The sequence below is a fragment of the Bos indicus genome, chromosome 9, assembly GCF_029378745.1.
Source record: "Bos indicus isolate NIAB-ARS_2022 breed Sahiwal x Tharparkar chromosome 9, NIAB-ARS_B.indTharparkar_mat_pri_1.0, whole genome shotgun sequence".
Taxonomy (NCBI): Eukaryota; Metazoa; Chordata; class Mammalia; order Artiodactyla; family Bovidae; genus Bos; species Bos indicus.
Window position 1 is genome coordinate 76,739,495 of NC_091768.1, and position 26,996 is coordinate 76,766,490.

A 26,996-nucleotide genomic window follows, 5' to 3' on the forward strand; every position below is an offset into this window, starting at 1 on the left:
AACAAAGAGCACTGTGGAGGCTCAGGGTCCGGGATGTGAGCCCGGCTCGAGCTGCAGCGGTAGCATCGGCGGCTGCGGCGGTGGCTTCAGAGGCCCCGGGGTCTTTGCAGGGTGAAGAGAACCACGATCCCCTTTCTCCTCAGGTACGAAGTGGAAACAAAGGCACCTCCGCAGTGTCCCTTCTAGGCCCCTCCCATCACTCTCTCTGGCCACTACTGTATTCTGGGCGGTGAAGGGTCTCCATGACGGCTGATTCAGTTCAGTTCAGTCGCTCAGTCGTGTCCGACTCTTCGCGACCCCATGAATTGCAGCACGCCAGGCCTCCCTGTCCATCACCAACTCCTGGGCAAGGGAAATGAGGTGAAGTCTAAAGAGACTCTTAGTGGTCTTTCTTGGAGGCTGTGAGTTCCTGGCTCTCAAAAGACTACGAGCTGTATTCTGTGAAGGTCTTTTCTGAAAGGTTCCTTGCTGCTTGATATACAGGAGGAATTTCGGTGTTCCTGTAGTAGTGATGTTACTTCCCAACATGGGTAATTTTCGAGCCCTTCCCCCTCAGAACATCTTAGTTTAGACCACTCTTGGTTTATTTGCGTTGCTTTACTTCCTAGTTTTCTTTTCTTTTTTTTTTTCGTCTTGTATCACCAACTGTATATAAGCGTCATTAAATTAAAAAACCAGCGTGTTTATGTGTAGCATAAATGTATAAGATCCTTGCCTCTGAAGAACTGATATCCCATCTTCTGTGTTGTTATTTTTTAATTGTTATAATTTAATTTGTGTTGCATGCCTAACCAACTCCAGAAGATCTGTTCTGTAACTGAGAATGCTTCTTAAAGGAAAAAACTGTTAACCAAGATTTAAGCAGTTTGTTCTCTGCAGTGACAGACTGGGCAGTACAGCCTTTCCTTTACAGCCTTTGGTTCTTTGGCAGTTTAGCTCCAGTTATGATTGTCTAGAGTCAGCCGAATAAACTGAATTCAGTAGTTTAATAACAGTGCTAGTAGCACATACACATAAAAGTTGTTTTCATTAAAATTCTCAAGTAATTACTTTAGGAGTGATATCAATGTATTTGAGTCTTTTTGAATGGTCATTGTTGTTTAGTTGCTAAATGGTGTCAGAAGACTCTTTTGTGACCCCATAGACCATAGCCCACCAGGCTCCTCTCTCCATGGGATTTTCCAAGCAAGAATACTGGAGTGGGTTGCCATTTCCTTCTCCATTGAATGGTCATAGAATGATTAAATTCAGCACAGCACAGTCAAGACCTAATGCTGCTAAGGCTTTTTGCCATCCGATGAGACAAGTAATCATATAAATTTCTCATCTTATGATACATGAAACAGTATAATTAGGAAGAGTTGAATTTATGCATAAGTAAAAAGGAAATGTAGAAGGATGTTTTTAGATAGGTGGCTGTTAAGAAAATAAAGCTGGTTAATACATAAAATTAAGGGATAGTACTGGGTAAATTCCCTTGTGGCCCAGCTGGTAAATAATCCGCCTGCAGTGTGGGAGACCTGGGTTCGATCACTGGATTGGGAATATCCCCTGGAGAAGGGAAGGGAAAGGCTACCCACTCCGCAGTTCTGGCCTAGAGAATTACATGAGTCCATGGAGTCACAAAGAGTTGGACACGACTGAGCAACTTTTTCTTTCATATATATTCTCTCTGGAAAAACCGACTGTAATTTCATAGTGTAACTTTTTAAATGAAAATTCTTTGGCATTGCCTTTCTTTGGGATTGCCTTTCTTGGAAGTACGTGAACCATGAACTTTCAGATGTTCAAGTTAGATTTAGAAAAGGCAGAGGAACCAAAGATCAAATTGCCAGCATCCACTGGATCATTGAAAAAGCAAGAGAATTCCAGAAAAACATCTACATCTGCTTTATTGACTATGCCAAAGCCTTTAACTATGTGGATCACAACAAACTGTGGAAAATTCTTAAAGAGATGGGAATATCAGACAACCTGACCTGCCTCCTGAGAAATCTATATGCAGGTCAAGAAGCAACAGTTAGAACTAGACATGGAACAGACTGGTTCCAAATTGGGAAAGGAGTGTGTCAAGGCTGTATATTGTCACCCTGCTTATTTAACTTACATGCAGAGTACATCATGTGAAATGCCAGGCTGGATGGAGCACAAGTTGGAATCAAGATTGCCGGGAGAAATATCAGTAACCTCAGATATGCAGATGACACCACCCTTATGGCAGAAAGCAAAGAAAAACTGAAGAGCCTCTTGATGAAAGTGAAAGAGGAGAGTGCAAAAGTTGGCTTAAAACTCAACATTCAAAAAACTAAGATCATGGCATCCGGTCCCATCATTTCATGGCAAATAGATGGTGAAACAGTGAAAACAGTGACAGACTGCAGCCACAAAATTAAAAGACGCTTGCTCCTTGGAAGAAAAGCTATGATCAATCTGCTCCTGCTGCTGCTAAGTCTCTTCAGTCATGTCTGACTCTGTGCAACCCCAGAGATGGCAGCCCACCAGGCTCCCCCAACCCTGGGATTCTCCAGGCAAGAACACTGGAGTGGGTTGCCATTTCCTGCTCCAATGAATGAAAGTGAAAAGTGAAAGTGAAGTCGCTCAGTCGTGTCCTACTCTTAGCAACCCCATAGACTGCAGCCTACCAGGCTCCTCCATCCATGGGATTGTCCAGGCAAGAGTACTGGAGTGAAGTGCCATTGCCTTCTCCAGTGATCAACCTAGACAGCATATGAAAAAGCAGAGACATTACTTTGCCAACAAAGGTCCGTCTAGTCAAACTGACCTATGGTTTTTCCAGTAGTCATGAATGGATGTGAGAGTTGGACTATGAAGAAAGCTGAGTGCCAAAGAATTGATGCTTTTGAACTGTGGTGTTGGAGAAGACCCTTGAGAGTCCCTTGGACTGCAAGAAGATCAAACCAGTCAATCCTAAAGGAAATCAGTCCTGAATATTCATTGGAAAAACTGATGCTGAAGTTGGAACCTTGGCCACCTGATGCAAAGGACTGACTCATTTGAAAAGACCCTGATGCTGGGAAGGATTGAAGGCAGGAGGAGAAGGGGATGACAGAGGATGAGATGGTTGGATGGCATCAGTGACTCGATGTACATGAGTTTGAGCAAGCTCTGGGAGTTGGTGATGGACAGGGAAGCCTGGTGTTCTGCAGTCCATGGGGTCACAAAGAGTTGGACACAACTGAGCAACTGAACTGAACTTTTTTTATATTGGCAAAACTAAATGTATATAATAAAATTTCATGTTTCCTTGGAAATAGAGAAAGTAAATTCAAAATAGTCATGGAACAAGTTTAACTTTACAGAACAGTTTTTGTCAAGGAACCAGAATCAGTATTATGTCTTGGGAGAAACTGAATTTCTATGTGATAGTTGAAATAAGGTTTCTGGTTGCTAGTTAAAATGCAGGTACCTATGTCAGCTGGGAGGGATTGTGGGCAGGAGGAGAAGGGGACTACAGAGGATGAGATGGCTGGATGGCATCACTGACTCGATGGACATGAGTTTAAGTGAACTCCAGGAGTTGGTGATGGACAGGGAGGCCTGGCGTGCTGTGATTCATGGGGTTGCAAAGAGTTGGACACGACTGAGCGACTGAACTGAACTGATGTCAGTTATACATCTGTTTAAATCTAGTTCTTTTTTCAAAGAATACATTTTAGAAGGGAAACCTAAAGACTACCTAAGGCTTGAGTCAGGCTGAATGATTTGTTTGGTGTTTAGGTGTCATACCCTTTCTATAACGATATAGGTTTTTTGAGGGCAAGGACTTTGTGTTGCTCAGAACTGTCTCACCAATGCCCAACATAGTGTCTGACATGTGGAAGAGAGTAAATATTTATGGGATGAATTAGTAAAATGATGAACAAAATTTCTTGTCTAACAGGGAGTTTTGGTTAGGGCTTCTGTGTATTTCGTACAGTAAATTAAGCTCAAGGATCCTTGTTCTAACTTTCTTTAATGACCTCTGAAATTCTTGATCATCTTTCAACCCATAAAGTGGGTCTTTGAACCCCTTTCATTTTGGCATCTTACAGCGTATGTGTATAAATCTGCTGTATTTCCTTAGGTCATAAGAAGCTGGCCTGGGTGCAGTAAGGAACTTAAAACAATGGAGGAGCGCAAAGTGAAGAGGAGAAGTCCTAAGTCCTTTAGTGCCCACTCTACTCAGGTTGTTAATACCAAAAAAAATGCCATTCCAGTTAGTAAAAGCACGGGGTTTTCAAATCCTGCATCCCAGTCAACTTCACAGCGACCAAAGTTAAAAAGGTGAATTCTTCTCTTTTACATTATTATAGCAAAATGCTATTAAAGGAAATACTAAATCCACTCAGTCTTATAACATTTTTTTTTTATCTTGGTTTGACTTTTGAGGCACATACTATATGTGATTTAGAAAAAATTTTATGAAGGTTACAGTGTACAGAGATTAAAAAATGCAGAATGAATGATTGGCTTTAAGGCTCTTTGTCTCATATTAAAATATACAGAGCAAGAGAACTTGTAGACAAAGTTGATGAGCTAGCCAGAAATGGAAAAGAGGTATGTGGTGGTGGTTTTTTAAACTGAATATTTGTGCTTTAGTTTTTTTTTTTTAATAATAATAAATTCATTGTTTTAATAGAAATGATTTGTATTTATTGTAAATATTTAAACACAGGAAAAATTCAAAGAACAGAAGAACACTAAAATTCCACCACCTGGAAGTAATCACTATTAACATTTGGTGAACATCGTTTGTCTTAAAACTTGAAAGGAAATGGGACAAGTTTGAATGTGTTATGTATTACTGCTGCATATATGTATTTTGTAGTGTTAGATATTTGGAAAGCAAGATAATATCTTTAGAGGAAAAGCACTTTGTAACCTCCATCCTTTAGATAGTTATGATTACATAAAGTTCCAGTTGCAAGTTCATCATGAGAATCAGTTAAGGAAGTAACGCTGTGACACTTTGTAGCCGCTAGATTTACACAAAAGACAAGAGGGCTGTCTTGGTGGTGATCTTACATTCTTTTTGAGGAAGCCGAAGAGACATAACCAAAGACACTTGGAAAAGAACATTCCAATAAGGACTAAATGAAAAACAACAGGAGTTATAAGGGCTTCTTTTAAGTACGTTGTCCTACTGGAAAGGAGTTTTCCTCCTGGAGGAGTTTAATTTGGAGTCAGATTTTGAATATGGTTATGGTTGGTGGAAAAAGAGGGCCAAGAGATTTGCAAGGAGATTACTCCTTTTTCCAGATTTTTGCATCACTTTATTTGTAGCTCATTGTCATTTTCTACCTGGTACTTTAATTCCTATACGCCATTCTAGAATGTAGGCTTCCTGAGGCCTGGGGCTTATGTGCCAGACAGTATTTAGAGTGGCAGTGGCACAAAGTATAATTTCAGTGGGTACTTTTTAATTGAATTATTTTAAAATAAAGTGAAACAGCATGACATGATCAAAAAACTTGAAGTAGGAAGGGACAGATTTATATTTTCTTTTTTGAGAGGGTTATTAAATGATGAACTGACAGTTATTTGGATAAAGCTTCCAGTTTGAAAAAAAAAAAAAACAATTTGCTACACCAAGACCTTATATTCTGTAGTAGTTTATCTCAGATTTTAATGTGGGTATGAATCTCCTGGGGATCATAAACTACATAAAATGTAGTTTCTGAATCAGTCAGTCTGGGATGGGGCTTCAGATAAGCAATTCTAGTAAGCTCACAGGTAATAGGGATGGTACAGGTCTTAGACAGCACTAGAGTAGCAGTCTAATATCATATACATATAAAATTACAAATCTTGCTTTGTGAAGAACTGTTACTGACCTACTGTCAACAGCCCATGTGTTCTAAATTGATTTCAAGAGAATTAGTTTGTCTTGCCACCTTCCCCCTACACCCACAGCCCACCCTATTCATCTGACCCAAACTGTAGTGAGTACAGTTGTGGGGAAGATGTCTCCACACAACATTATGCAGAAACTAATTGAGTACTCAGTATATGTGTACTTCAGGATCTGTAGTATGTGTTGGGGTTATAAAAGTAACCCCTGTTCCCAGTTAGTCTTTGAGCCTTCATTCACATACCACCTTTAGGAAGTTTCTTCTGCTGTCCCTAGGCTGAATGAACTGTTTTTTCTCTTTGTTCCCATATCTCAATGTGTGTAGCACCATCACTCAAGTGTTTGGGAGCCTGGGATATGCTAGACATGTATAATAAGAATCAATCTCTACTAAGGGTTCTGAAAGGGCCTTCCTGAGGAAATCACATTTAAAGGATGTGTGGGAAGTAGCCTGGCAAAAATGGCAGTGGCGGGGCAGGGAAGGATGCTAATGTAGGCAAAGGATTAGCTGAAAGTAGATGAGAGAATGGATTTCTAGGAAGCAAAAGAAATTCAGAATGTCTGGAGCACTGATAGAACAAGAGAGAATAGGATTCCTGAAGGTTATTGGACTACTGAAGGGTTTGAATTAAGTCAATTATATGATCTGATTTTACTTTTTAAAAATTGACTTGACTGCTCTGTGGGCAAGGAAGCGGGACTCAGACAATACACAGAGGCAGGGAGACCAGTTGGGAAGCTGTTGGACTTGTTCAAATAAAGAACAGTAGCAGTGGAGAAGGAAAGAACCAGAGAGCTTTATGGATATAATCAACAGGACTTCCTGCCTGCACATGGGAACCATAGGAAGCTGGAGGAGTCAAGGGTGATAACAGACTTTAGCACTCCATAACATCATGATTGTGAATTTATGTCTGTCTTTCTCCTTAGACTGGGCACGCTTCAGTACAATAACTGATGTCCTGTGCATGTTCATGTACTCAGTATCTGGCACCAAGTCAGCTACAGAGTGGGGGCCCCATAACTGCTACTGGACAACCCATAGTTCGGGGAACAACTGGGATAAGGTTTAGATGAGAAAGCAGAATGTTTCCTGAGAAATGAAATATGAAACTTAGGCTAGTAAGAAGACTTACTAATTCTCTTTTCAGTTATTTATTTATTTATTTGCATATCTAAAGAATTAGCATACTGGAGGAAAAGAATTTCTGGCAACCCACTCCAGTATTCTTCCCTGGAGAATTCCAAGGACAGAAGAGCCTGGCAGGCTACAGTCCATGGGTTGCAAAGAGTCAGACACGACTGAGAGGCTGAGCATGAAGATGTATTACTCAAACTTTTTATATATCTTAGTAGTTCTAGTTTACATTTGTTTGAGATTTTCACAGCCTGTTCTTCTGGTTTCTGCCTTGAAATGACTGGTTTTATTTTGTATTGCTTTTATCCTTATGTCTTGTTTTTATGGAAAAATCCATTTAACTCACTAATTTTGCTGAATGTAGAACAACCTGAAAAAATAGAATGATCTCTTTTTAAAGATAATCACATGCAGTTGATTTTTTCATTGTCTCCTTTTAACAGAGTGACAAAGGAAAAGGCCAGACCTCCGGGTGGAGAAGGGAGAGGCGCCCAGGCAGCCCCGATCCAGCACTCCTTCCTTACCGACGTCTCCGACGTCCAAGAAATGGAGAGGGGCCTGCTCAGCCTGTTAAACGACTTCCACTCTGGCAAACTCCAAGCATTTGGTGATCCACAGTGTTTCTGTCCACTCTTTTCCTTCTCAAGATGTTTGCATCATATTTTCTGCATGTATTTGTCATTCCTTTTTTTAAAGTGTCAGGTTTTTTTTTATTAGAAAAGTCCAGAGGCATAAAATGCAATTATCCTAGATTTCCTTTGTCATGGGATATAATTTGCCTTTTAAAATTTCAGGAGAAAAGATTTTTTTTAACAAGGGTTGATTAGTTGAAATGTTAAAGTAGGATTGCTGTTGATGGATTAAGTCTCTTGAAAGTGTAACAAACAATAGGGACATTCTTTGTCAATTAAAATATTTTAGATTTAGTGTTTTCAATTTGGAAACACTCGATTATTTTTCTTTGAAGCCTAAACTTATTTCTTGCTCACGAGTCGTGATTTTCAAGAATTTCATGGCTGAAGTTCTTATAAGACTGTTAATTTCACTCAGATTATTATAAAATGCTGGGTTACTTAATTCTAATGGCATTTGTCAACTAGGACATGAATTAGATGGTATTAACACTCCTATATATGATATTAATATGTCTGGATTCTTTCACTTAGTGTAACGTATACTGTTTTTTAAAGAAAATTTATTCAAAGGAAATTTATTCAAAGCTAAAAGCATTCTTATATTTAAAAAATTTTTTTCTATATAATTTTTTAATGCCTGATCATGTTTTAGATTGTTGTTGTTTTCTTGATCAGGGATTTGATTTATAATTTTACGCAGAAAATATGCAGTCATTACAATGTAATTTACAAAAGAAAGAAAACTGATTTATCTTATGTACCTAGACTTTAGAAGTTTTTCCTCAAGACAGTTAGTTTAACCTATCCTAATCTTTATTAATGTTCTGGAATGTTCCCCCAGGAAATGAATGTTCCATTGAACAGATGGAACATGTTCGGGGAATGCAGGAGAAATTAGCTCGCTTGAACTTGGAGCTCTATGGGGAGTTAGAGGAACTTCCCGAGGATAAGAGAAAAGCAGCCAGTGACTCTAATCTGGAGAGGCTTCTGTCTGATGTGAGTACTGTCCTCTTTTTTTTTAATCTTTTTATAGTCAAAATTTGTATTGAGATAAAATTCACCATTTTAATCATTTTAAAGTATAAGTTCAGTGATTTTTAGTATACTTACAAAGTTGTACAGATATCACCACATCTAATTTCAGAACATTTTCATCACTCCAGAAAGAAAGCCTATACCTCTCCATTCTCCCCTCTCCCCGTCCCACAGCAACCACCAATTTATCTTCTGTCTCTATAGATTTGCCTACTCCGCACATTTCGTATAAATGGAAATTATAAAATATGTGACTATATATGTCTGGATTCTTTCACTTAGTGTAACGTATACTGTTTTTTAAAGAAAATTTATTCAAAGGAAATTATATTTACATCTAAGCATATTTTCTGAGATGCTGGCAAATCTGAAAGTAAAAATATTTGCTTCTTTACATATATAAAAGATCTTAAGATATAAAAGTATCTCAAAAGATCCTGGCATGATTAATACATTTCGCATTAATTACTCAGGTGGTAGTTGCATATACATTTGGTGTTTATTGTAATTTAGTCCAGGGTCTCCATAGAACTGTATAACTTTAGGCAATTTAATGTTTTTGTAACTCGGATTTTTCTCTCTGTAAAATAGGGATGGTTAATTCTACTTGCTACTAAAAGCTGAGTATCATGTGAAATCTTTTTGTAATCCATAAAGTTTTTAAAGATTTTGATCATTAAAATGGCAACTTTTTTCTTTTAAAACCTATCAGAGATGATTATAGTTAAGAATGGTTTTAAGAATACTTATAAAGCTTCTTTTTTTATCATATGGTTTTAACTCTTTTCTCATATTCTTATTTCATAAATACTAAAGCTACTTTATTATTATTTTAAGTGACTTTCTCAGTCTAAAAAGTTTTGGAAAGTTGTTTAATACTTTGCTTTTTTATTTAAAGAAAGTTTAAATGAGAAATAATTTATTTAATATCTGATTAACAGTTATCTACTTATGATATTTATGTTATAAAAATGAAAATTAAATTTGTTGCTTTGTGTTTACAGCTAGAAGAATTGAATTCTTCCATGTATCCTTTGCTTAGTATCAGCAGTGAAAAGTTTATAGATTGTAATTTTTGGTGAATAGTACTAATCAAGTGAAGAAACCTACTATTATTTACTGGGGCCATTTCTTTTTCCTTTTGGTTTCTAAATGGAATTTCCTAATTGTTTTGTATGCTTAAAATTTGTTTTTCTCTCATTTGTGCCTTACTTTGTGTTGTTTTTGGAATTTTAAAACAAAATTTTAAATATTTTAATCAAAAGAATTAAGAATTAGCCTAGTTGCCATATACATTATTTTGAATCTTAGATTCTTAAGGTAAATGGAAGTTGGATGGTGGACATAATAGACTACACTAAATTTAATGTTAGAATTAGATGCATTAAAAAAGGTGTATTATGGGGTTAACTTAAAGGAAATCACCCAGGCACATGTAAAATATTCATGTTTTGACATTCCAATTTAGAGCATTTATTTCAAGAACTTTTTAAAATGTATTTTTGAATGTAGTGATAGGCACAATATGAGGTATGTAAGAATAAAAAAAAATGATCCCGTCTATATAGAATAATTTTAGAAGTAAGGCATCTCTTTGAACCAAATAATGAGATACTGGTAAGGATACTGGTTATAGAGTCAAGAGATTTGATTTTCAAAATTTGATTCCACATTTTGCTAATGTAAATTTTGGTAGATTGTTTAACATCTTAGAGTGTCCTCTGTAATTTGAGATAATTGCTACATGTAATGATGTGTATATGAAAATTTCCAAACTATATGTTATAGACTATATATTTTAAAAATATTTTGCTATTATTGCTATAAAATATACTATTTCTAACTGCTAAATTGTACAATAACAACAATGAAGAAATAGGAAGATATATATATAAATCCAGTAGTAGTAACTAATATCTAACCTTTATTGAATACCTATTATTCGCCAAGTATTACATGAAGCATTTTACATGCATTATCTCATTTGGTCCTCCCCATGAAAGTAGGTGGTTCTACCCTTCATTTTACAGATGAAGAAAATACACTTTTAAGAAGCCACATAAACTGTAGGGAGATATGGATGTGAGATATCATTGTCAAGAAAGACTTTAATACAGCGGTAAGATATGAGTTAATTAGGAGGTGTTTCTCAAGGGATAGTTCCTAGTTCTTTTTTTATATTCTTTTTATAAAAATATTTTTATCTATTTATTTATTTGGCTGCCCTGGGTCTTAGTTGCAACATGTGGGATCTAGTTTCCTGACCAGGGATTGAACCCAGGTCCCTGCGTTGGAAGTGTGGAGTTTTAGCCACTGGACCACCAGGGAAGTCCCTTTTATATTTGTTTTAAGCTTCATATTCTATGCTTTATATTCTTTCTTATATGCTTATGACACATAATTCCTATCCTCTTATCTGAGTTTTTGTTAAATATTTAGACTTATTTGTCTCACCAACTTCCTCAGTTCAACCCCCACATTTAAACAAGGCATGGTGGTAGAGTACAAGAACATGGGCTTTGGATTGCCTGGTTTCAGATCTTGGTAAGCAGCCGTAAACTTGAGCAAAGCCTGGCAACCTTAGTTTCCTCATCATTAATAAATGTTCTCTCTGTAATCATACTTCCCCCTCCTAATTTTCCTCTCTATAATCAGTTGTTTTTGTTCAGTCACTAAGTCATGTCAGACTCTTTGCGATCCCATGGACTGCAGCATGCCAGGCTTCCTTGTCCTTCGCTGTCTCTCAGAGTTTGCTCAAACTCATGTCCATTGAGTCAGTGATGCAGTCCAACATTCTTATCCTCTGTTGTCCCCTTCTCCTCCTGTCTTCAATCTTTCCCAGCATCAGGGTCTTTTTAATGAGTTGACTCTTCAAATCAGGTGGCCAAAGTATTGGAGCTTCAGCTTCAGCATCAGTCCTTCCAATTAATATTCAGGATTGATTTCCTTTAGGATTAACTGGTTTGATCTCCTTGCTGTCCAAGGAACTCTCAAGAGTCTTCTCCAGCACCACAATTCAAAAGCATGAATTCTTCAGTGCTCATCCTTCCTTATGGTCCAACTCTCACATCTGTACATGGCTACTAGGAAAACCATAGCTTTGACTATATGGACCTTGGTAGGCAAAATGATGGCTCTGCTTTTTAATATACTGTCTAAGGTTTGTCATAGCTTTCCTTCCTTCTTTTAATTTCATGGCTGCAGTCACTGTCCTCAGTGATTTTGCAGCCCAAAAAGGTAAAATCTATCATTCTTTCTACTTTTTTCCCCATCTGTTTTCCATGAAGTGAAGGGACCAGATGCCGTGATGTTAGTTTTTTGGATGAGTTTCAAGCCACCTTTTTCACTCTCCTCTTTCACCCTCATCAAGAGGTTCTTTAGTTCCTCTTTGCTTTCTGCCATTGGAGTGGTATCATCTACATATCTGAGGTTGTTGATATTTCTCCCAGAAGTCTTGATTGCAGCTTGTGATTCATGCAGCCTGGTATTTCACATGATGTACTCTGCATATAAGTTAAATAAGCAGATCGTCTTGGACATCTGAGTGCCTCCCTGAGCATGTACACTTGGACATTTGGGTAACCCTGAGCCCAACTCATGAATGACAAAACCAGAGAGAGACAACTACAGTTAAAGACTCAAAACCAGTGGGTCTCATTGGCAGAATGCATACTACTTCTACCTTAAAGTGACTGGTCACCCCTTCAGATCAGATCAGATCAGTCGCTCAGTTGTGTCTGACTCTTTGCGACCCCATGAATCGCAGCACGCCAGGCCTCCCTGTCCATCTCCAACTCCTGGAGTTCACTCAGACTCATGTCCATCGAGTCAGTGATGCCATCCAGCCATCTCATCCTCTGTCATCCCCTTCTCCTCTTGCCCCCAATCCCTCCCAGCTTCAGAGTCTTTTCCAATGAGTCAACTCTTTGCATCAGGTGGCCAAAGTACTGGAGTTTCAGCTTTAGCATCATTCCTTCCAAAGAAATCCCAGGGCTGATCTCCTTCAGAATGGACTGGTTGGATCTCCTTGCAGTCCAAGGGACTCTCAAGAGTCTTCTCCAACACCACAGTTCAAAAGCATCAATTCTTCGCGCTCAGCCTTCTTCACAGTCCAACTCTCACATCCATACATGACCACAGGAAAAACCATAGCCTTGACTAGACAAACCTTTGTTGGCAAAGTAATGTCTCTGCTTTTGAGTATGAGGCCGAGCTGAATGGGGGAGACAGAAGTTGGTTAGTCTTAAGTATGGGTCACCCATTAGAGATGGTTCTCAAAGTGAGGTGTGAAACGATGTTTCATTGTTACAACTTTTAGGAGCACCAGAATGAGGTACATTCAACTATTTTGGGGCATTAAATAGGGGAAGGTGGGTGCAATGCAGTGTTCTTTTTATCCTTCATATTAGGTTCCAGTTGTTAAGCTAAACTTAGGACACATTTGAAAAAAAAAGTATTGGGATTTGGACATGACATAGAAAAACTGGTTTCTAATCTACAGGGTATTGGGCTTTGGAAAAGAGAGAAGGAGAGGGAAGAAAATAATTTTTATATATTTCTTTCCCCCATATATATTATGAAAAAAATAATTAAAATATCTTCCCAAAGATTTTAGGTAATTGAAATATATCCCTGGATATCTGTGAGCAGTGTTTTCTGGAATCTACATACAGAAGAAAGAGCAGTTTATTATCTGCTGAGCAATAGATAGGATTGAATAATTTTTATTAGTTATTTAGAGAGCCTAAGAAAAGGCTACAGTCCCTGACAGAACAAGTAGAAAAGTCTCTGCCTGCTAAGAATGATGATAAGTGGTCAAACATAGCCCTGTTATCAGTGCCCCTATTTTTTTTAATGTTCAAGATTATTTAAAAATCCTTTCTATTACTATAGCAGATATTGCTAATCAGTCATGGCACTGTCTGCCATTTAACTGGACAGGGACATGAAATTACTTGCTCTCTCTTAATTACAGTTAGTTGTCAGGCATTATCAGTTCTGTTTTATATTCTTTCATTCTCTACCCTCATCACCTGATTCTATAATATTTCAAATTTCTGTTCTCTGGAAACTCTATAGAGTTGCACTGTTGAATATGACAACCACTAGCCAGGTTATCTACTGAGCACATGAATTGTGTCCAATATGGATTGAAATATGCTATAAGTATAATGTGCACACCTACTTTCAAAGATTTAGACTGAAAAGAAGAATGTAAAGTATCTTAATGTTTTTATAAAGATTACTCGTGAAATGATAATTTTCTAATTATTAGTATAAATAAGTATATTTTAAAACTGTATCTGTTGCTTTCATTATATTTCTGCTGGACAGTACCACTGTAGACTTTAGACATTGCCACTAAGTTATTCTTCCTAAAACATCACTTTTATCTTGCCATTCCTGTTTCTTACCAAGTTTTTCACTGTGTCAGACTTTTTAAAGGCTCTCAATAATTTGATCGCAACATATTCGTCCTGTTATGTTTTTCATTATTTTTCATTCCCATCAAGTTGATTCTCTGGATGCTCAAATTTATGCTCACCTTAATGCCTTTGTTCAGGTTGTACTTTCTACCTAGAGTTACTCTGGCCTACCTTTTCTCCTTATCAAATAACACTCAAGCTGACCACATTCATAAAGCATTTTGTTTGTACCTCAGACTAGCATTCTGCCTTGTTTCATCTTATATGTGTTAAATTTCAAGCTTCCAACCGAACGAGAATATCTTTGACAGCAGAGCTCATGTCTGTACATTTTTTGCAAACATCTGCTACACATGTATTGCTAGCATTTAGTTGTCCCCGGTATATCTAGATCATTGTTTGAACTGGGTCTTGAAAAACAGGTGGTAAGTGGATCATATAGGTGAAAGAGGAAAATGAAAGGCAGTGATTAGAAGGATAGGGAATAAACTTTGCAGGAATTCTATCCTATTTCCAGTCTTCTTGAAGAATAGTTCAGAGGATTATAGGAAAGGTTTTAGAACTATGATGATTTTCTTCTATTTTATTCTTTTGGACTTTCAAAAAGAAATTATCTTCCCAAGGATCATAAAGTGGTGTTGTCTTCTCAAGTGAATTTTGTTAATCCAGTAAGTTTTCATATTTTCATATTTACCATGAAGATGATTCTTGCTGCATTAAAGTCATTTTGTACTCTGTTAGAACCAGGAACACAGTCTTGAATCAGTGACTTTAAGTCTTCAAATTCTAGACATAGTAAAATACTTCACTACATTTAAAGACCGTCTTACCACATCCAAGTTTCTCAATAACAGCATAGGCACTTTCTCTTTAAACATATTTCTTTTTCTAATACCTCTGTCTCTTAGCTCTTGAATGTAATTTCCAGAAATGTAAAAGAAGTACTCATTAGAGAATGAAAATGTTCTTAACTGATGACTTCAGACAAAAACTCCATTTGGCAGATGCACAAGATGTTCCAAATACTTCCACCAGCTAAAATAAAATTCAGTTGCTGTCTCGTGGTTTGAAGAAAAGCAGCACTATTTACTTTTCCAGCTGAATCCAGTAGCAGAATCATCTTCCACAATAAGGAATTAAAGTAATTAAAGTGCAAATACAGTGATTGCTTTCACATGCTGCTTTTAGTAAACTTGACTTGCCATAATTCACCTAACTGGAGGTCTAGGCCTTGTTGAAGGCTTAATCAGGAAATGTGATACAGAGCTTTTGCTGCTATGCTTAATATTGTTGCCTTACGGGTTTATACTTGAAATGCACTGTGCTAAATGTTGATGGGGCTGAAGGATTTATCCTTCCTGAGCTCATCAGACTTATTCCACTGTTGATAAGTTGATGATGCACAGGCTTTTTGTGGCAGCCCAGCTTCAGTTTACATTAGACAATCAGTACACACACCTGGTGTGTTTTCCAGTGGCCAGTGACAACAAAATGTTGAATGAATATTTGTGAAATTTGCTATTTTTAATAAAGTGATTGTTTTAAATTAAAAACAGTCTCTCTGTTTTAGATAAACTTACAGTCTTCAGTCTGGGAATACAAGGGCTGGCTCAATCCTCAAAGGGTAAACTGTATTTAGAAAATTGAGGTTCTGTACCTTTCTTGCAAACCTTGTACCTTGTGCACATTTAAATATTGATATAGTGAAAAAGAGCCTAGGCTTTGATCTTACTTAGACCTTGGTTTGAATCTCCATTCTGCCCCTTAGCTTTAGGTTCATGTGTGTTTACTCAGTTTGTGTTTTTTTTAACCTAGAAAAATGTGGTTAATAACCAGCTTGTAATGGCTGTACTGAGGAAGTAAAACATGTACATATAAGATCTTTAGCACAATAGTTGACACCAGTAATGTTCAGCAGTCAGTACTTATTAATATTAACATTAGCTTTTAAACAATATGTGAACCGTGAACTTCCAGATGTTCAAGCTGGTTTTATTTATTTATTATTTTATTATTATTATTATTTTTTACTTTACAATACTGTATTGGTTTTGCCATACTCAAGTTGGTTTTAGAAAAGGGAGAGGAACCAGAGATCAAATTGCCAGCATCCACTGGATCATCGAAAAAGCAAGAGAGTTCCAGAAAAACATCTATTTCTGCTTTATTGACTATGCCAAAGCCTCTGACTGTGTGGATCACAATAAACTGTGGAAGATTCTGAAAGAGATGGGAATACCAGACCACCTGACCTGCCTCTTGAGAAACCTGTATGCAGGTCAGGAAGCAACAGTTAGAACTGGACATGGAACAACAGACTGGTTCCAAATAGGAAAAGGAGTACATCAAGGCTGTATATTGTCACTCTGCTTATTTAACTTATATGCAGAGTACATCATGAGAAATGCTGGACTGGAGGAAGCACAAACTGGAATCAAGATTGCCAGGAGAAATATCAATAACCTCAGATATGCAGACACCACCACCCTTATGGCAGAAAGTGAAGAAGACCTAAAGAGCCTCTTGATGAAAGTGAAAGAGGAGAGTGAAAAAGTTGGCTTAAAGCTCAACATTCAGAAAACTAAGATCATTCAGAAAACTTAAAGCTCAACATTCAGAAAACTAAGATCCTAGTCTCCAGGTCCCATGACTTCATGGGAAATAGATGGGGAAACAGTAGACACAGTGGCTGACTTTATTTTGTCTGGGCTCCAAAATCACTGCAGATGGTGACTGCAGCCATGAAATTAAAAGATGGTTACTCCTTAGAAGGAAAGTTATGACCAACCTAGACAGCATATTAAAAAGCAGAGACATTACATTGCCAACAAATGTCCGTCAAGGCTATGGTTTTTCCAGTGGTCATATATGGATGTGAGAGTTGGACTATAAAGAAAGCTAAGCACTGAAGAATTGATGCTTTTGAACTGTGGTGTTGGAGAAGACTCTTGAGAGTCCCTTGGACTGCAAGGAGATACAACCAGTCCATCCTAAAGGAGATCAGTCCTGCGTGTTCATTGGAAGGACTGATGTTGAAGCTGAAACTCCAATACTTTGGCCACCTGATGCGAAGAACTGACTCATTTGAAAAGACCCTGATGCTGGGAAAGATTGAGGGCAGGAGGAGAAGGGGAAGACAGGATGAGATGGTTGGATGGCATTACCGACTCGACAGACATGGGTTTGGGTGGACTCCAGGAGTTGGTGATGGACAGGGAGGCCTGGTGTGTTGTGGTTCATAGGGTCACAAAGAGTTGGACACAACTGAGTGACTGAACCGAACTGATTGAAATAATTCATATGCCATAAAAATTTTCCCTTTTTAAAGTGTATAATTCAGTGGTTTTTAGTAGATTCAGAGTTGTGCATCCATCACCATGATTTAATTCTAGCTAGAACATTTTCGTCACCTCAGAAAGAAACTCATTAGCAGTCACTCCCTATCTCCCAAACCCTTCAGCACTTGGCAACAGTAATCTACTTTTTGTTTCCATGGATTTGCCAATTCTGGACATTTTCTATCAATGGAATTATACCATACACAGCTTTTGTGACTGGTTTCTTTAACTCCTATAATGTTTTCAAGATTTCAAGTTTCATCCATGCTGTAGCATGTATCAATACTTCTTTTCCTGGCTGAATCATGTTCTGTTGTATTGATATGCCACATTTTGTTTATTCACTTGTAGCTCACTTGCCTTCACCTTGTAAAATAGGCCCATGCTTCTTCCACCTAGTCTCCAGGCCACAGAAACAAGCACCTAAATGGAGATGGGGGAGGGCAGGGACCCACTGGACACTATTTTTAAAAAATCTCAATTTCAGTAAATTTTGGCATTCTGAGTTGAAAGAATTTTGGTCAGTTTATCTAATCAGCTTTTTAATACCCCTTTTAAAAATGAGAAAGTCACCAGAGCATTAAATGCAACCTTCAAAACTTTTCTGTTGGGATTAGCGGATAGGGATTCCAGGGGCAAGAGCATCCTAGGTCTGACAGAGCAAAAGGAAACTCTGTCATTTGACATGTTTTTCTTGGATGAGTCCTGAGACAGAGTAAAGAAAAAGCTGTTTCCTGTGGCTTAGTGACAGAGCAGTAGATTGACCTTGTTTGTTCAGTTGGTTCATTGGTCCTTTGTGTCAAGGAACTCCATGTGGGTCTCAGGTGACAGATTTTTAGTTTATCTAATTTGTATCCTTTCACACAACTTAAACATGTTAAAAGACAACAGGAAAAAAACATGAGGTACTTGGATTAGAACAAAACCTAATTATAATAAAATTTATTATACAGATGTTAGTATTTACTTTCCCAGGTGGCGCTAGTGGTAAAGAACCTGGGCTGCCAATGCAGGCGGTCCTAGAGAAGCAGGAGATGCAAGAGACAAAGGTTCAATCTCTTGGCGGCTGGAAAAGGAAATGGTAACCCACTTCAGTATCCTTGCCTGGAGAATCCCTTGGACTGAGGAGCCTGGTGGGCTACAGTCCATAGGGTCTCATAGAGTCAGACACAACTGAAGCGACTTAACACACATGTTTACTGTAGAAAATTTTTACTTAAAATTGGATTTTGTTAAAGTACTACCAGAGCAAACCATTTAACATTTGTTCACATACTTCCCGGAGAAGGCAATGGCAACCCACTCCAGTACTCTTGCCTGGAAAATCCCATGGACGGAGGAGCCTGGTGGGCTGCGGTCCATGGGGTCGCTGCGAGTCAGGAACGACTGAGCGACTTCACTTTCACTCTTCACTTTCACTTTCCTGCATAGGGGAAGGAAATGGCAACCCACTCCAGTGTTCTTGCCTGGAGAATCCCAGGGACGGGGGAGCCTGGTGGGCTGCCGTCTATCGGGTCGCACAGAGTCGAACACGACTGAAGCGACTTAGCAGTAAGAGCAGCAGCACACACTTCCAGAGTTCTTAAACATTTATTTACAAAAATTAAAGTGAAAGAAAATGTAGTCCCCCAGTAGTATCCGACTCTTTGCGATCCCATGGACTGTAGCCCGTCAGACTTCTCTGTCAGTGAAATTCTCCAGGGAAGAATACTGGAGTGGGTAGCCATTCCCTTCTCCCTGGGATCTTCCCGACCCAGGGAGCCAACTCAGGTCTCCCAGATGGCAGGCAGATTCTCTACCATCTGAGCCACCAGGGGACTCGAAAAATTACAAAAATTAGGTGGCACAATTCATATAGTTTTCTAACATAGTTTTCATGTGAACATCTTTCCTTGGTGGTAACTGTTCATCTACATATTAAAAAAAAAAGCTTCACAATAAATACTTAAAGGCATTTTGACCAGAATCAATAAAAATTTATCAAGAAGGATATTGTTCAGGCTTTGGTATCTCTTGTATAATGTGAAAATTGGCAATAGGTATTAAAATAATCGGACGATTTGCTGAAGATTAAGAAATCCCACCGTTTGCATCACACAGCCTTAAAGTTACTGACTTTCTTGGAGACCAAGCAAACATGGGTTCAATATCCAAGTCTCCTGTTGGGGTTTGGCTCCTCTGCTCTTCGTCTTCAGGGGCTTCTAGGACTATAGCGATTCCTGGGATCCTGTCACAAATTCCCTGGAGAGTGACAAAGGAGCAGGATCGCCGACCTGGCCAGAATCCGGTGCAGCCCTGATGATGGGGGTGTTGTTCGCCCGGCTTCTAGTTCCCCAGCAGGGACAGCTGGCCACCCGGTCCCGATACCGGTGCTGCCGGGCCGCCTGCGGGACGGGGCGGGGCCGTGTTGTTGGGACTCTATGGAAACGGCGCGCTGCCGGCCCCCGCCCCTTCCCCGGCTGCGGCCGGCGTCCTGCTCTCGCCCCTCCACGCGATCCAAAGAGGAGGCAACCGCCAGAGGCCGGGTCTTTCCGCCACCGCCTGGAGGTAAAGCCCTTGCCTTCCGGGCCGCATAGCTTTTGCTTGGGGCCGTCGGGGTTCAGCGCCTGGGCGGTTAAGTTCCCGATGCAGCCTCGGGAAGACCCTAAGCTGCGCCCTCTCTGGGCTCCCCTTCCGTGGCCTTGGGGAACCAGCGCCCAGAAGTGGCGCTTGGGAGGAATGAAACTATCCCTGCCTAGGGTCAGGTTTGAACTGGGCCGTTGTCAGTAAACTCTTAGCTTCTGCAGAGCACGCATTTGGGGGTAGAGATGAAGTCACGTTCTTTAGCACTTCGGAAAACACTGATTTTCGTAGGATTCTGAACTCACTCACAACGACTCCTACCCTTCGTTGGCTAGTTCTCGCCCTCTTCCTTCCGCGGAGTCAGAAATGTGGAGAGTGGAAGGGGTGGGCGTGGGGTAGCAAAGGAGAAACACAAAGAACCTGCGAGTACAGTTCATGGTTAGAACTGCATAGTTTTGAAAAGTTAATATGCTGAGATTTGATGAATAAGATTATATTCGTAAATAGGTCAATAGGATCAAATCATGGTACTTAATATTTATCCTTTTAAAAATACTTATGCTGTACTTATTAATAAATCTTGCCATATACCAGAACAGAATATCCAGACATCGCTTGTATTCAAGTGCAGCTCAACCCGTGTAATTGTTTTCAAGCCCATCTTGACCTTTGTGCACCATAAGAACCTCAAAAATCGTGCTCCAAAAACCATTATTTCCATGAAAGAAAGTAAGGCTTGAGACGTGAAAGTTTTAGAACAACAATAATTGTTTTTTTTTTTTTTTCTCAAATGAATTTAAATAGTACAGTCGCTTGTTATAATTTTAATGTTTATAACTGTAAACTTCTCTATCAGTGAGCAAATTCATCATTTGAATATGTCCAGTTTGGGCTCATGGGTTTCCCCGGTGGCTCAGGAGTAAAGAATCTGCCTGCAACTCAAGAGACGTGGGTTTAATCCCTGAGTTGGGAAGATCCCCTGGAGGGGAGTCCATGGCAACACACTCCAGTATTCTTGCTGGAGGATCCCATGGACAGAGGAGCCTGGCAGGCTGCAGTCTATAGGGTCGAAAAGCATAGGACACTACTGAAGCCACTGAGCAGCAGCAGTTTTGGCTCACAAGTATGGTATTTCCTATCCCCTTCTATGCTATTAATAGGGCAGATTTCCTCAAAACATGCTGTTATTTTCATCATTTATTTGTGCATTTAATAAAAATTATATACAAGTTGACATTCAAGTGTCTTGTTTTTACATGCCCTGCATATTGGACATTTAACTAGAATTATCTTTCATTTCTATTTTTTCATGAATCACACTCTTTCTCTACACCTGTTCTTTTTGCAGTCTTTAGAACCATACAACCCAAGAGGAGGCATATTTAAAGAATCAAAATTTAGATAATAAATGAGTCATTGTACAACTTGCAGTGTGAATTGACAAAGGACTCAAATGTAGGTACCTCTGTGCCAGGGAACAATGTTTTGTTTCCAGTTTCCACTCCAAGTCAGTGTCTTGTCCTGTGGAGCAGAACCAGAGTAATTTACATTCCTCCAACTGTGTAACCAGTCACCTGTGGAAACATAGTTAAGACAACATGGTTCTGATTTAGCCCAGTGATGATTTATAGCTCTCTGTATGGACTGGTGATTGTCCAGCCCTTTCACCCTTTAGTCTGACTTTGATTATCATATGAATCACCCCCTTTTCTTTCACTAAGCATGGAGGTACCAGTGTCAATTGCTAAGTTTCTAATAGATATGTCAGTTATAAAGAATAGTCAGTCACGGAATAGAAAGTATGTTTCCAAATTAACCCATAGTGGTCATATATCAAATTAAAGTTACACTCACATATTAGGAAAAATCCAGTATAATCTTTAAATTTGATAGCCAATTACTGCCTGTGTGTCCATAGATGATTTTCTTTACCCTGTTCTTCTTGTCTGTAATCAAACTCTCAAGGTGAATATGAGAAATATATGAGCTTATGTGTAGGAAAGAGTGACTAGCTCCGTGCCAGAGTAGCTGTTCAAAAAAAGGATAGTAAATACAGTATTTATGACATGTTCCCCTCCCCACTTTGGTTTTGTTACTTATTATGTTTGTTGGATCCAGTTACACACAAGAAGAGGTACAGACTCAGTTCAGTCACTCAGTCCTGTCCGACTCTTTGGGACCCCATGAATCACAGCACGCCAGGCCTCCTGTCCATCACCAACTCCCAGAGTCCACCCAAACCCAGGTCCATCGAGTCGGTGATGCCATCCAGCCATCTCATCCTCTGTCGTCCCCTTCTCCAGCCCTCAATCTTTCCCAGCATCAGGATCTTTTCAAATGAGTCAGCTCTTCGCATTAGGTGGCCAAAGTATTGGAGTTTCAGCTTCAGCATCAGTCCTTCCAATGAATATTCAGGACTGATCTCCTTTAGGATAGACTGGTTGGATCTCCTTGCAGTCCAAGGGACTCTCAAGAGTCTTCTCCAACACCACAGTTCAAAAGCATCAATTCTTCAGTGCTCAGCTTTCTTTATGGTCCAACTCTCACATCCACACATGACCACTGGAAAAACCATAGCCTTGACTAGACGGACCTTTGTTGACAATGTCTCTGCTTTTGAATATGCTATCTAGGTTGGTCATAACTTTCCTTCCAAGGAGTAAGCGTCTTTTAATTTCATGGCTGCAATCACCATCTGCAGTGATTTTGGAGCCCAGAAAAAAAAGTCTGACACTGTTTCCACTGTTTCCCCATCTATTTCCAACGAAGTGATGGGACCGGATGCCATGATCTTCACTTTCTGAATGTTGAGCTTTAAGCCAACTTTTTTGCTCTCCTTTTTCACTTTCATCAAGAGGCTCTTTATTTCTTCACTTTCTGCCATAAGGGTGGTGGTGTCTGCATATCTGAGGTTATTGATATTTCTCCTGGCAGTCTTGATTCCAGTTTGTGTTTCCTCCAGCCCAGCATTTCTCATGATGTACTCTGCATATAAGTTAAATAAGCAGGGTGACAATATACAGCCTTGACGTACTCCTTTTCCTATTTGGAACCAGTCTGTTGTTCCATGTCTAGTTCTAACTGTTGCTTCCTGACCTGCATACATATTTCTCAGGAGGCAGGTCAGGTGGTCTGGTATTCCCATCTCTTTCAGAATCTTCCACAGTTTATTGTGATCCACACAGTCAAAGGCTTTGGCATAGTCAATAAAGCAGAAATAGATGTTTTTCTGGAACTCTCTTTCTTTTTCCATGATCCAGAGGATGTTGGTAATTTGATCTCTGGTTCCTCTCCCTTTTCTAAAACCAGCTTGAACATTGGGAAATTCACGGTTCACATATTGCTGAAGCCTGGCTTGGAGAATTTTGAGCGTTACTTTGCTAGCATGTGAGATGAGTGCAATTGTGTGGTAGTTTGAGCATTCGTTGGCATTGCCTTTCTTTGGGATTGGAATGAAAACTGACCTTTTCCAGTCCTGTGGCCACTGCTGAGTTTTCCAAATTTGCTGGCATATTGAAGTACAGCACTTTCACAGCATCGTCTTTCAGGATTTGAAATAACTCAGCTGGAATTCCATCACCTCCACTAGCTTTGTTCATAGTGATGCTTCCTAAGGCCCACTTGACTTTACATTCCAGGATGTCTGGCTCTAGTTGAGTGATCACACCATCGTGATTATCTGGGTCGTGAAGATCTTTTCTGTACAGTTCTGTGTATTCTTGCCACCTCTTCTTAATATCTTCTGCTTCTGTTAGGTCCCTACCATTTCTGTCCTTTATCGAGCCCATCTTTGCATGAAATGTTCCCTTGGTATCTGATTTTCTTGAAGAGATCTCTAGTCTTTCCCATTCTATTGTTTTCCTCTCTTTCTTTCCATTGATCACTGAGGAAGGCTTTCTTATTTCTCCTTGCTATTCTTTGGAACTCTGCATTCAAATGGGTATATCTTTCCTTTTCTCCTTTGCTTTTCACTTCTCATCTTTTCACAGCTATTTGTAAGGCCTCCTCAGACAACCATTTTGCTTTTTTGCATTTCTTTTTCTTGAGGATGGTCTTGATTCCTGTCTCCTGTACAATGTCACGAACCTCCATCCATAGTTCATTAGGCACTCTGTCTATCAGATCTAGTCCTTTAAATCTATTTCTCACTTCCACTGTATAGTCATAAGGGATTTGATTTAGGTCATACCTGAATGGTCTAGTGGTTTTCTCCACTTTCTTCAATTTCAGTCTGAATTTGGCAATAAGGAGTTCATGATCTGAGCCACAGTCAGCTCCCAGTCTTGTATTTGCTGACTGTATAGAGCTTTTCCATCTTTGGCTGCAAAGAATATAATCAATCTGATTTCGGCCATCTGGTGATGTCCATGTGTAGAGTCTTCTCTTGTGTTGTTGGAAGAGGGTGTTTGCAATGACTGATGTGTTCTCTTAGCAAAACTCTATTAGCCTTTGCCCTGCTTCATTCTGTACTCCAAGGCCAAATTTGCCTGTTACTCAAGGTGTTTCTTGACTTCCTACTTTTGCATTCCAGTCCCCTATAATGAAAAGGACATCTTTTTTGGGTGTTAGTTCTAGAAAGTCTTGTAGTCTTCATAGAACTGTTCAGCTTCTTCAGCGTTTCTGGTCAGGGCATAGACTTGAATTACCATGATATTGAATGGTTTGACTTGGAAACAAACAGATATCATTCTGTCATTTTTGAGATTGCATCCAAGTACTGCATTTCAGACTCTTTTGTTGACTATGATGGCTACTCCATTTCTTCTAAGGGATTCCTCCAAGAGGAGCTACCCTGTGCCCAAGGTCAGGGGCAGTGGCTGCACTTTGCTGGAGCAGCGTGAAGAGATACACCACGTCCAAGGTAAGAGAAACCCAAGTAAGACGGTAGGCACTGAGAGAGGGCATCAGAGGGCAGACAGAGTGAAACCACAATCACAGACAACTAGCCAATCTGATCACACGGACCACAGCCTTGTCTAACAAAATGAAACTAAGCCATGCCGTGTGGTGCCACCCAAGATGGACAGGTCATGGTGGAGAGGTCCGACAGAATGTGGTTCACTGGAGAAGGGAATGGCAAACCACTTCATTATTCTTGCCTTGAGAACTCCATGAACAGTATGAAAAGGCAAAAAGATAGGACACTAAAAGATGAACTCCCCAGGTGCCCAGTATGCTACTGGAGACAGTGGAGAAATAACTCCAGAAAGAATGAAGGGATTGAATCAAGGCAAAAACAACACCCAGTTGTGGATGTGACTGGTGATAGAAGCAAGGTCCGATGCTGTCAAGAGCAATATTGCATAGGAACCTGGGATGTTAGGTCCATGAGTCAAGGTAAATTGGAAGTGGTCAAACAGGAGATGACAAGAGTGAACATCGACATTCTAGGAATCGGCAAACTAAGATAGACTGGAATGCAATTGTCAGACGCTAATAATCAGTGAAGGAATTGGGCTTTTTCTTGGTTAGCAACTTTTAGAAAATTGGTAGATGTGGTAGAATTACTCATTTACTCACTCAGCAAGTACTTATCAAGTCCCTAACAGTTGGCAGGCTTCCCAGGTGGTGGTAGTTGTAAAGAACCCGCTTGCCAATGCAGAAGACATAAGGGACGTGGGTTCGATCCCTGGGTTGGGAAGATCCCCTGGAGTCAGAAAGAGCAACCCACTCCAGTATTCTTGCCTGGAGAATTCCATGGACAGAAGAACCTAGTGGGTTACAGTCCATGGGGTTGTGAAAGTCAGACATGACTGAGCAACTCACACTTTCTACCTGTTGGCAGGCACTATGTGATAGGCAGCTTCTAAAATGACTCCCTACAACCCCAGCCTCCTGGTATTCCTGTCCTTGTGAAACTCCTCCCCTCAAGTGTGAGCTAGAATTGTTTCTAATGCAGGTGTTGCTAAACTTTTTCTGTAAAGGGCCTGGTAGTAAATATTTTTAGCTCTGCGGGCCACATCGTTTCTTTCCCAAATACTCAATTCTGTTATTATACTACAAAAGCCGCCAGAGCTGATATGTAAATAAATGTGATTAGCTGTCTTCCAATAAAACTACAAAAATAGGCTGTAGGCCAAATACGCCCTGCTGACCATGTTTACTGACCCCTGCTCTGACTAATCAAAAGTGATGGTGTATTACTTCTGAGATTAGTTCTGGGATTTTGTCACAGACTCTGGCTTCCATCTTGCCTGCCCTCTTTTACCCTCTAGCTTGCTTACCATTTTGTGAGCTAAGCTATGGAAAACCCAGCTGGAAGGGGAGCCTCCAACATACAAGGAACTCTTGTTCCAACAGTCTGTGAGGAACTGAATCTTGCTGACAGCCCTCTACCAAGCTTGGAAGTGGCTCCTTCCACAGTTCAGCTTTGCGATGACAAAAGCCCCTGCTGACACTTGGGTTGTGAGAGATCCTGAACCAGAGAACCTAGTTAAGCCAGCCATGCTTGACCCCTGACTCATGGAAACTATGACAGAATAAATGCTTTTTTTTAAAAAATATGTTTATTTATTTTTTGGTTGCACTGGGTTTTGGTTGCAGCACCCAAGATCTTCACTCTAGTTGTGGCTTGCATATTCTTAGTTGGTACATGTGAATTCTTAGTTGGGGCCTGTGGGATCTAATTCCCTGACCAGGGATCAAACCTGGGCTGCCTGCCTTGGGAACTCAGACTCTTAGCCACTGACCTACCAGGGAAGTCCCATAAATGTTTTTTTAATGCAACTAAGTTTTGGGACCATTTGTTACATAGCACTAGATACCTACCATGTTACCCACATCAGATAACTAATACTCTTCATGATAGGCTCCTATAACAATGAACAAGGGAAATGCTACATATTATATCCTTTTCCTGGAGGCTGACTATGGACATCAACGTACTAAATTTCTAAAACGTCCTGCAAAAAATAATAATAATAATAAAAAAACAATTTTAATTTTGTTCCATCAATCATTTCCAGGCATATTAACCACATATCCTCTTTTTCTGGGAAATACCTATTAATA

The 26,996-nt window shown here is 39.6% G+C and overlaps 3 protein-coding genes across 19 annotated transcripts in view; 2 read left to right on the forward strand and 1 right to left on the reverse strand.

Moving 5' to 3' along the window:
* NHSL1 (NHS like 1) overlaps window positions 1–26,996 on the reverse strand; it is a 415,209-nt gene that overhangs the window by 333,231 nt on the left and 54,982 nt on the right. For all 3 annotated transcript variants that reach the window (XM_070795555.1, XM_070795556.1, XM_070795557.1), the window contains one exon: window positions 21,449–21,506. In XM_070795555.1, the coding sequence (XP_070651656.1) occupies window positions 21,449–21,506 (58 nt within the window). The remainder of the gene's footprint in view (window positions 1–21,448; window positions 21,507–26,996) is intronic.
* Window positions 12–15,638, forward strand: CCDC28A (coiled-coil domain containing 28A). 2 transcript variants are annotated; one of them, XM_019966938.2, is made up of 6 exons: window positions 12–143; window positions 4,085–4,284; window positions 7,433–7,596; window positions 8,466–8,620; window positions 9,664–9,686; window positions 15,070–15,638. In XM_019966938.2, exons 2-6 carry the CDS (start codon window positions 4,127–4,129, stop codon window positions 15,122–15,124), a joined length of 555 nt encoding a protein of 184 aa, XP_019822497.2. In that variant the 5' UTR covers window positions 12–143; window positions 4,085–4,126; the 3' UTR covers window positions 15,125–15,638. The 2 variants fall into 2 exon arrangements, with proteins under 2 accessions (XP_019822497.2, XP_070651681.1); XM_070795580.1 differs by lacking the exons at window positions 9,664–9,686; window positions 15,070–15,638 and having other exon boundaries at window positions 7,433–7,660; window positions 8,466–8,603.
* Window positions 15,760–26,996, forward strand: part of ECT2L (epithelial cell transforming 2 like) — an 83,007-nt gene continuing 71,770 nt past the window's right edge. For 13 of the 14 annotated variants that reach the window (XR_011568329.1, XM_070795563.1, XM_070795564.1 and 10 more), the window contains exons 1-2: window positions 15,760–19,970; window positions 24,755–24,846. The gene's annotated coding sequence lies outside the window, so the exon portion shown is untranslated. The remainder of the gene's footprint in view (window positions 19,971–24,754; window positions 24,847–26,996) is intronic. The other variant, XM_070795565.1, reaches the window with a different exon arrangement.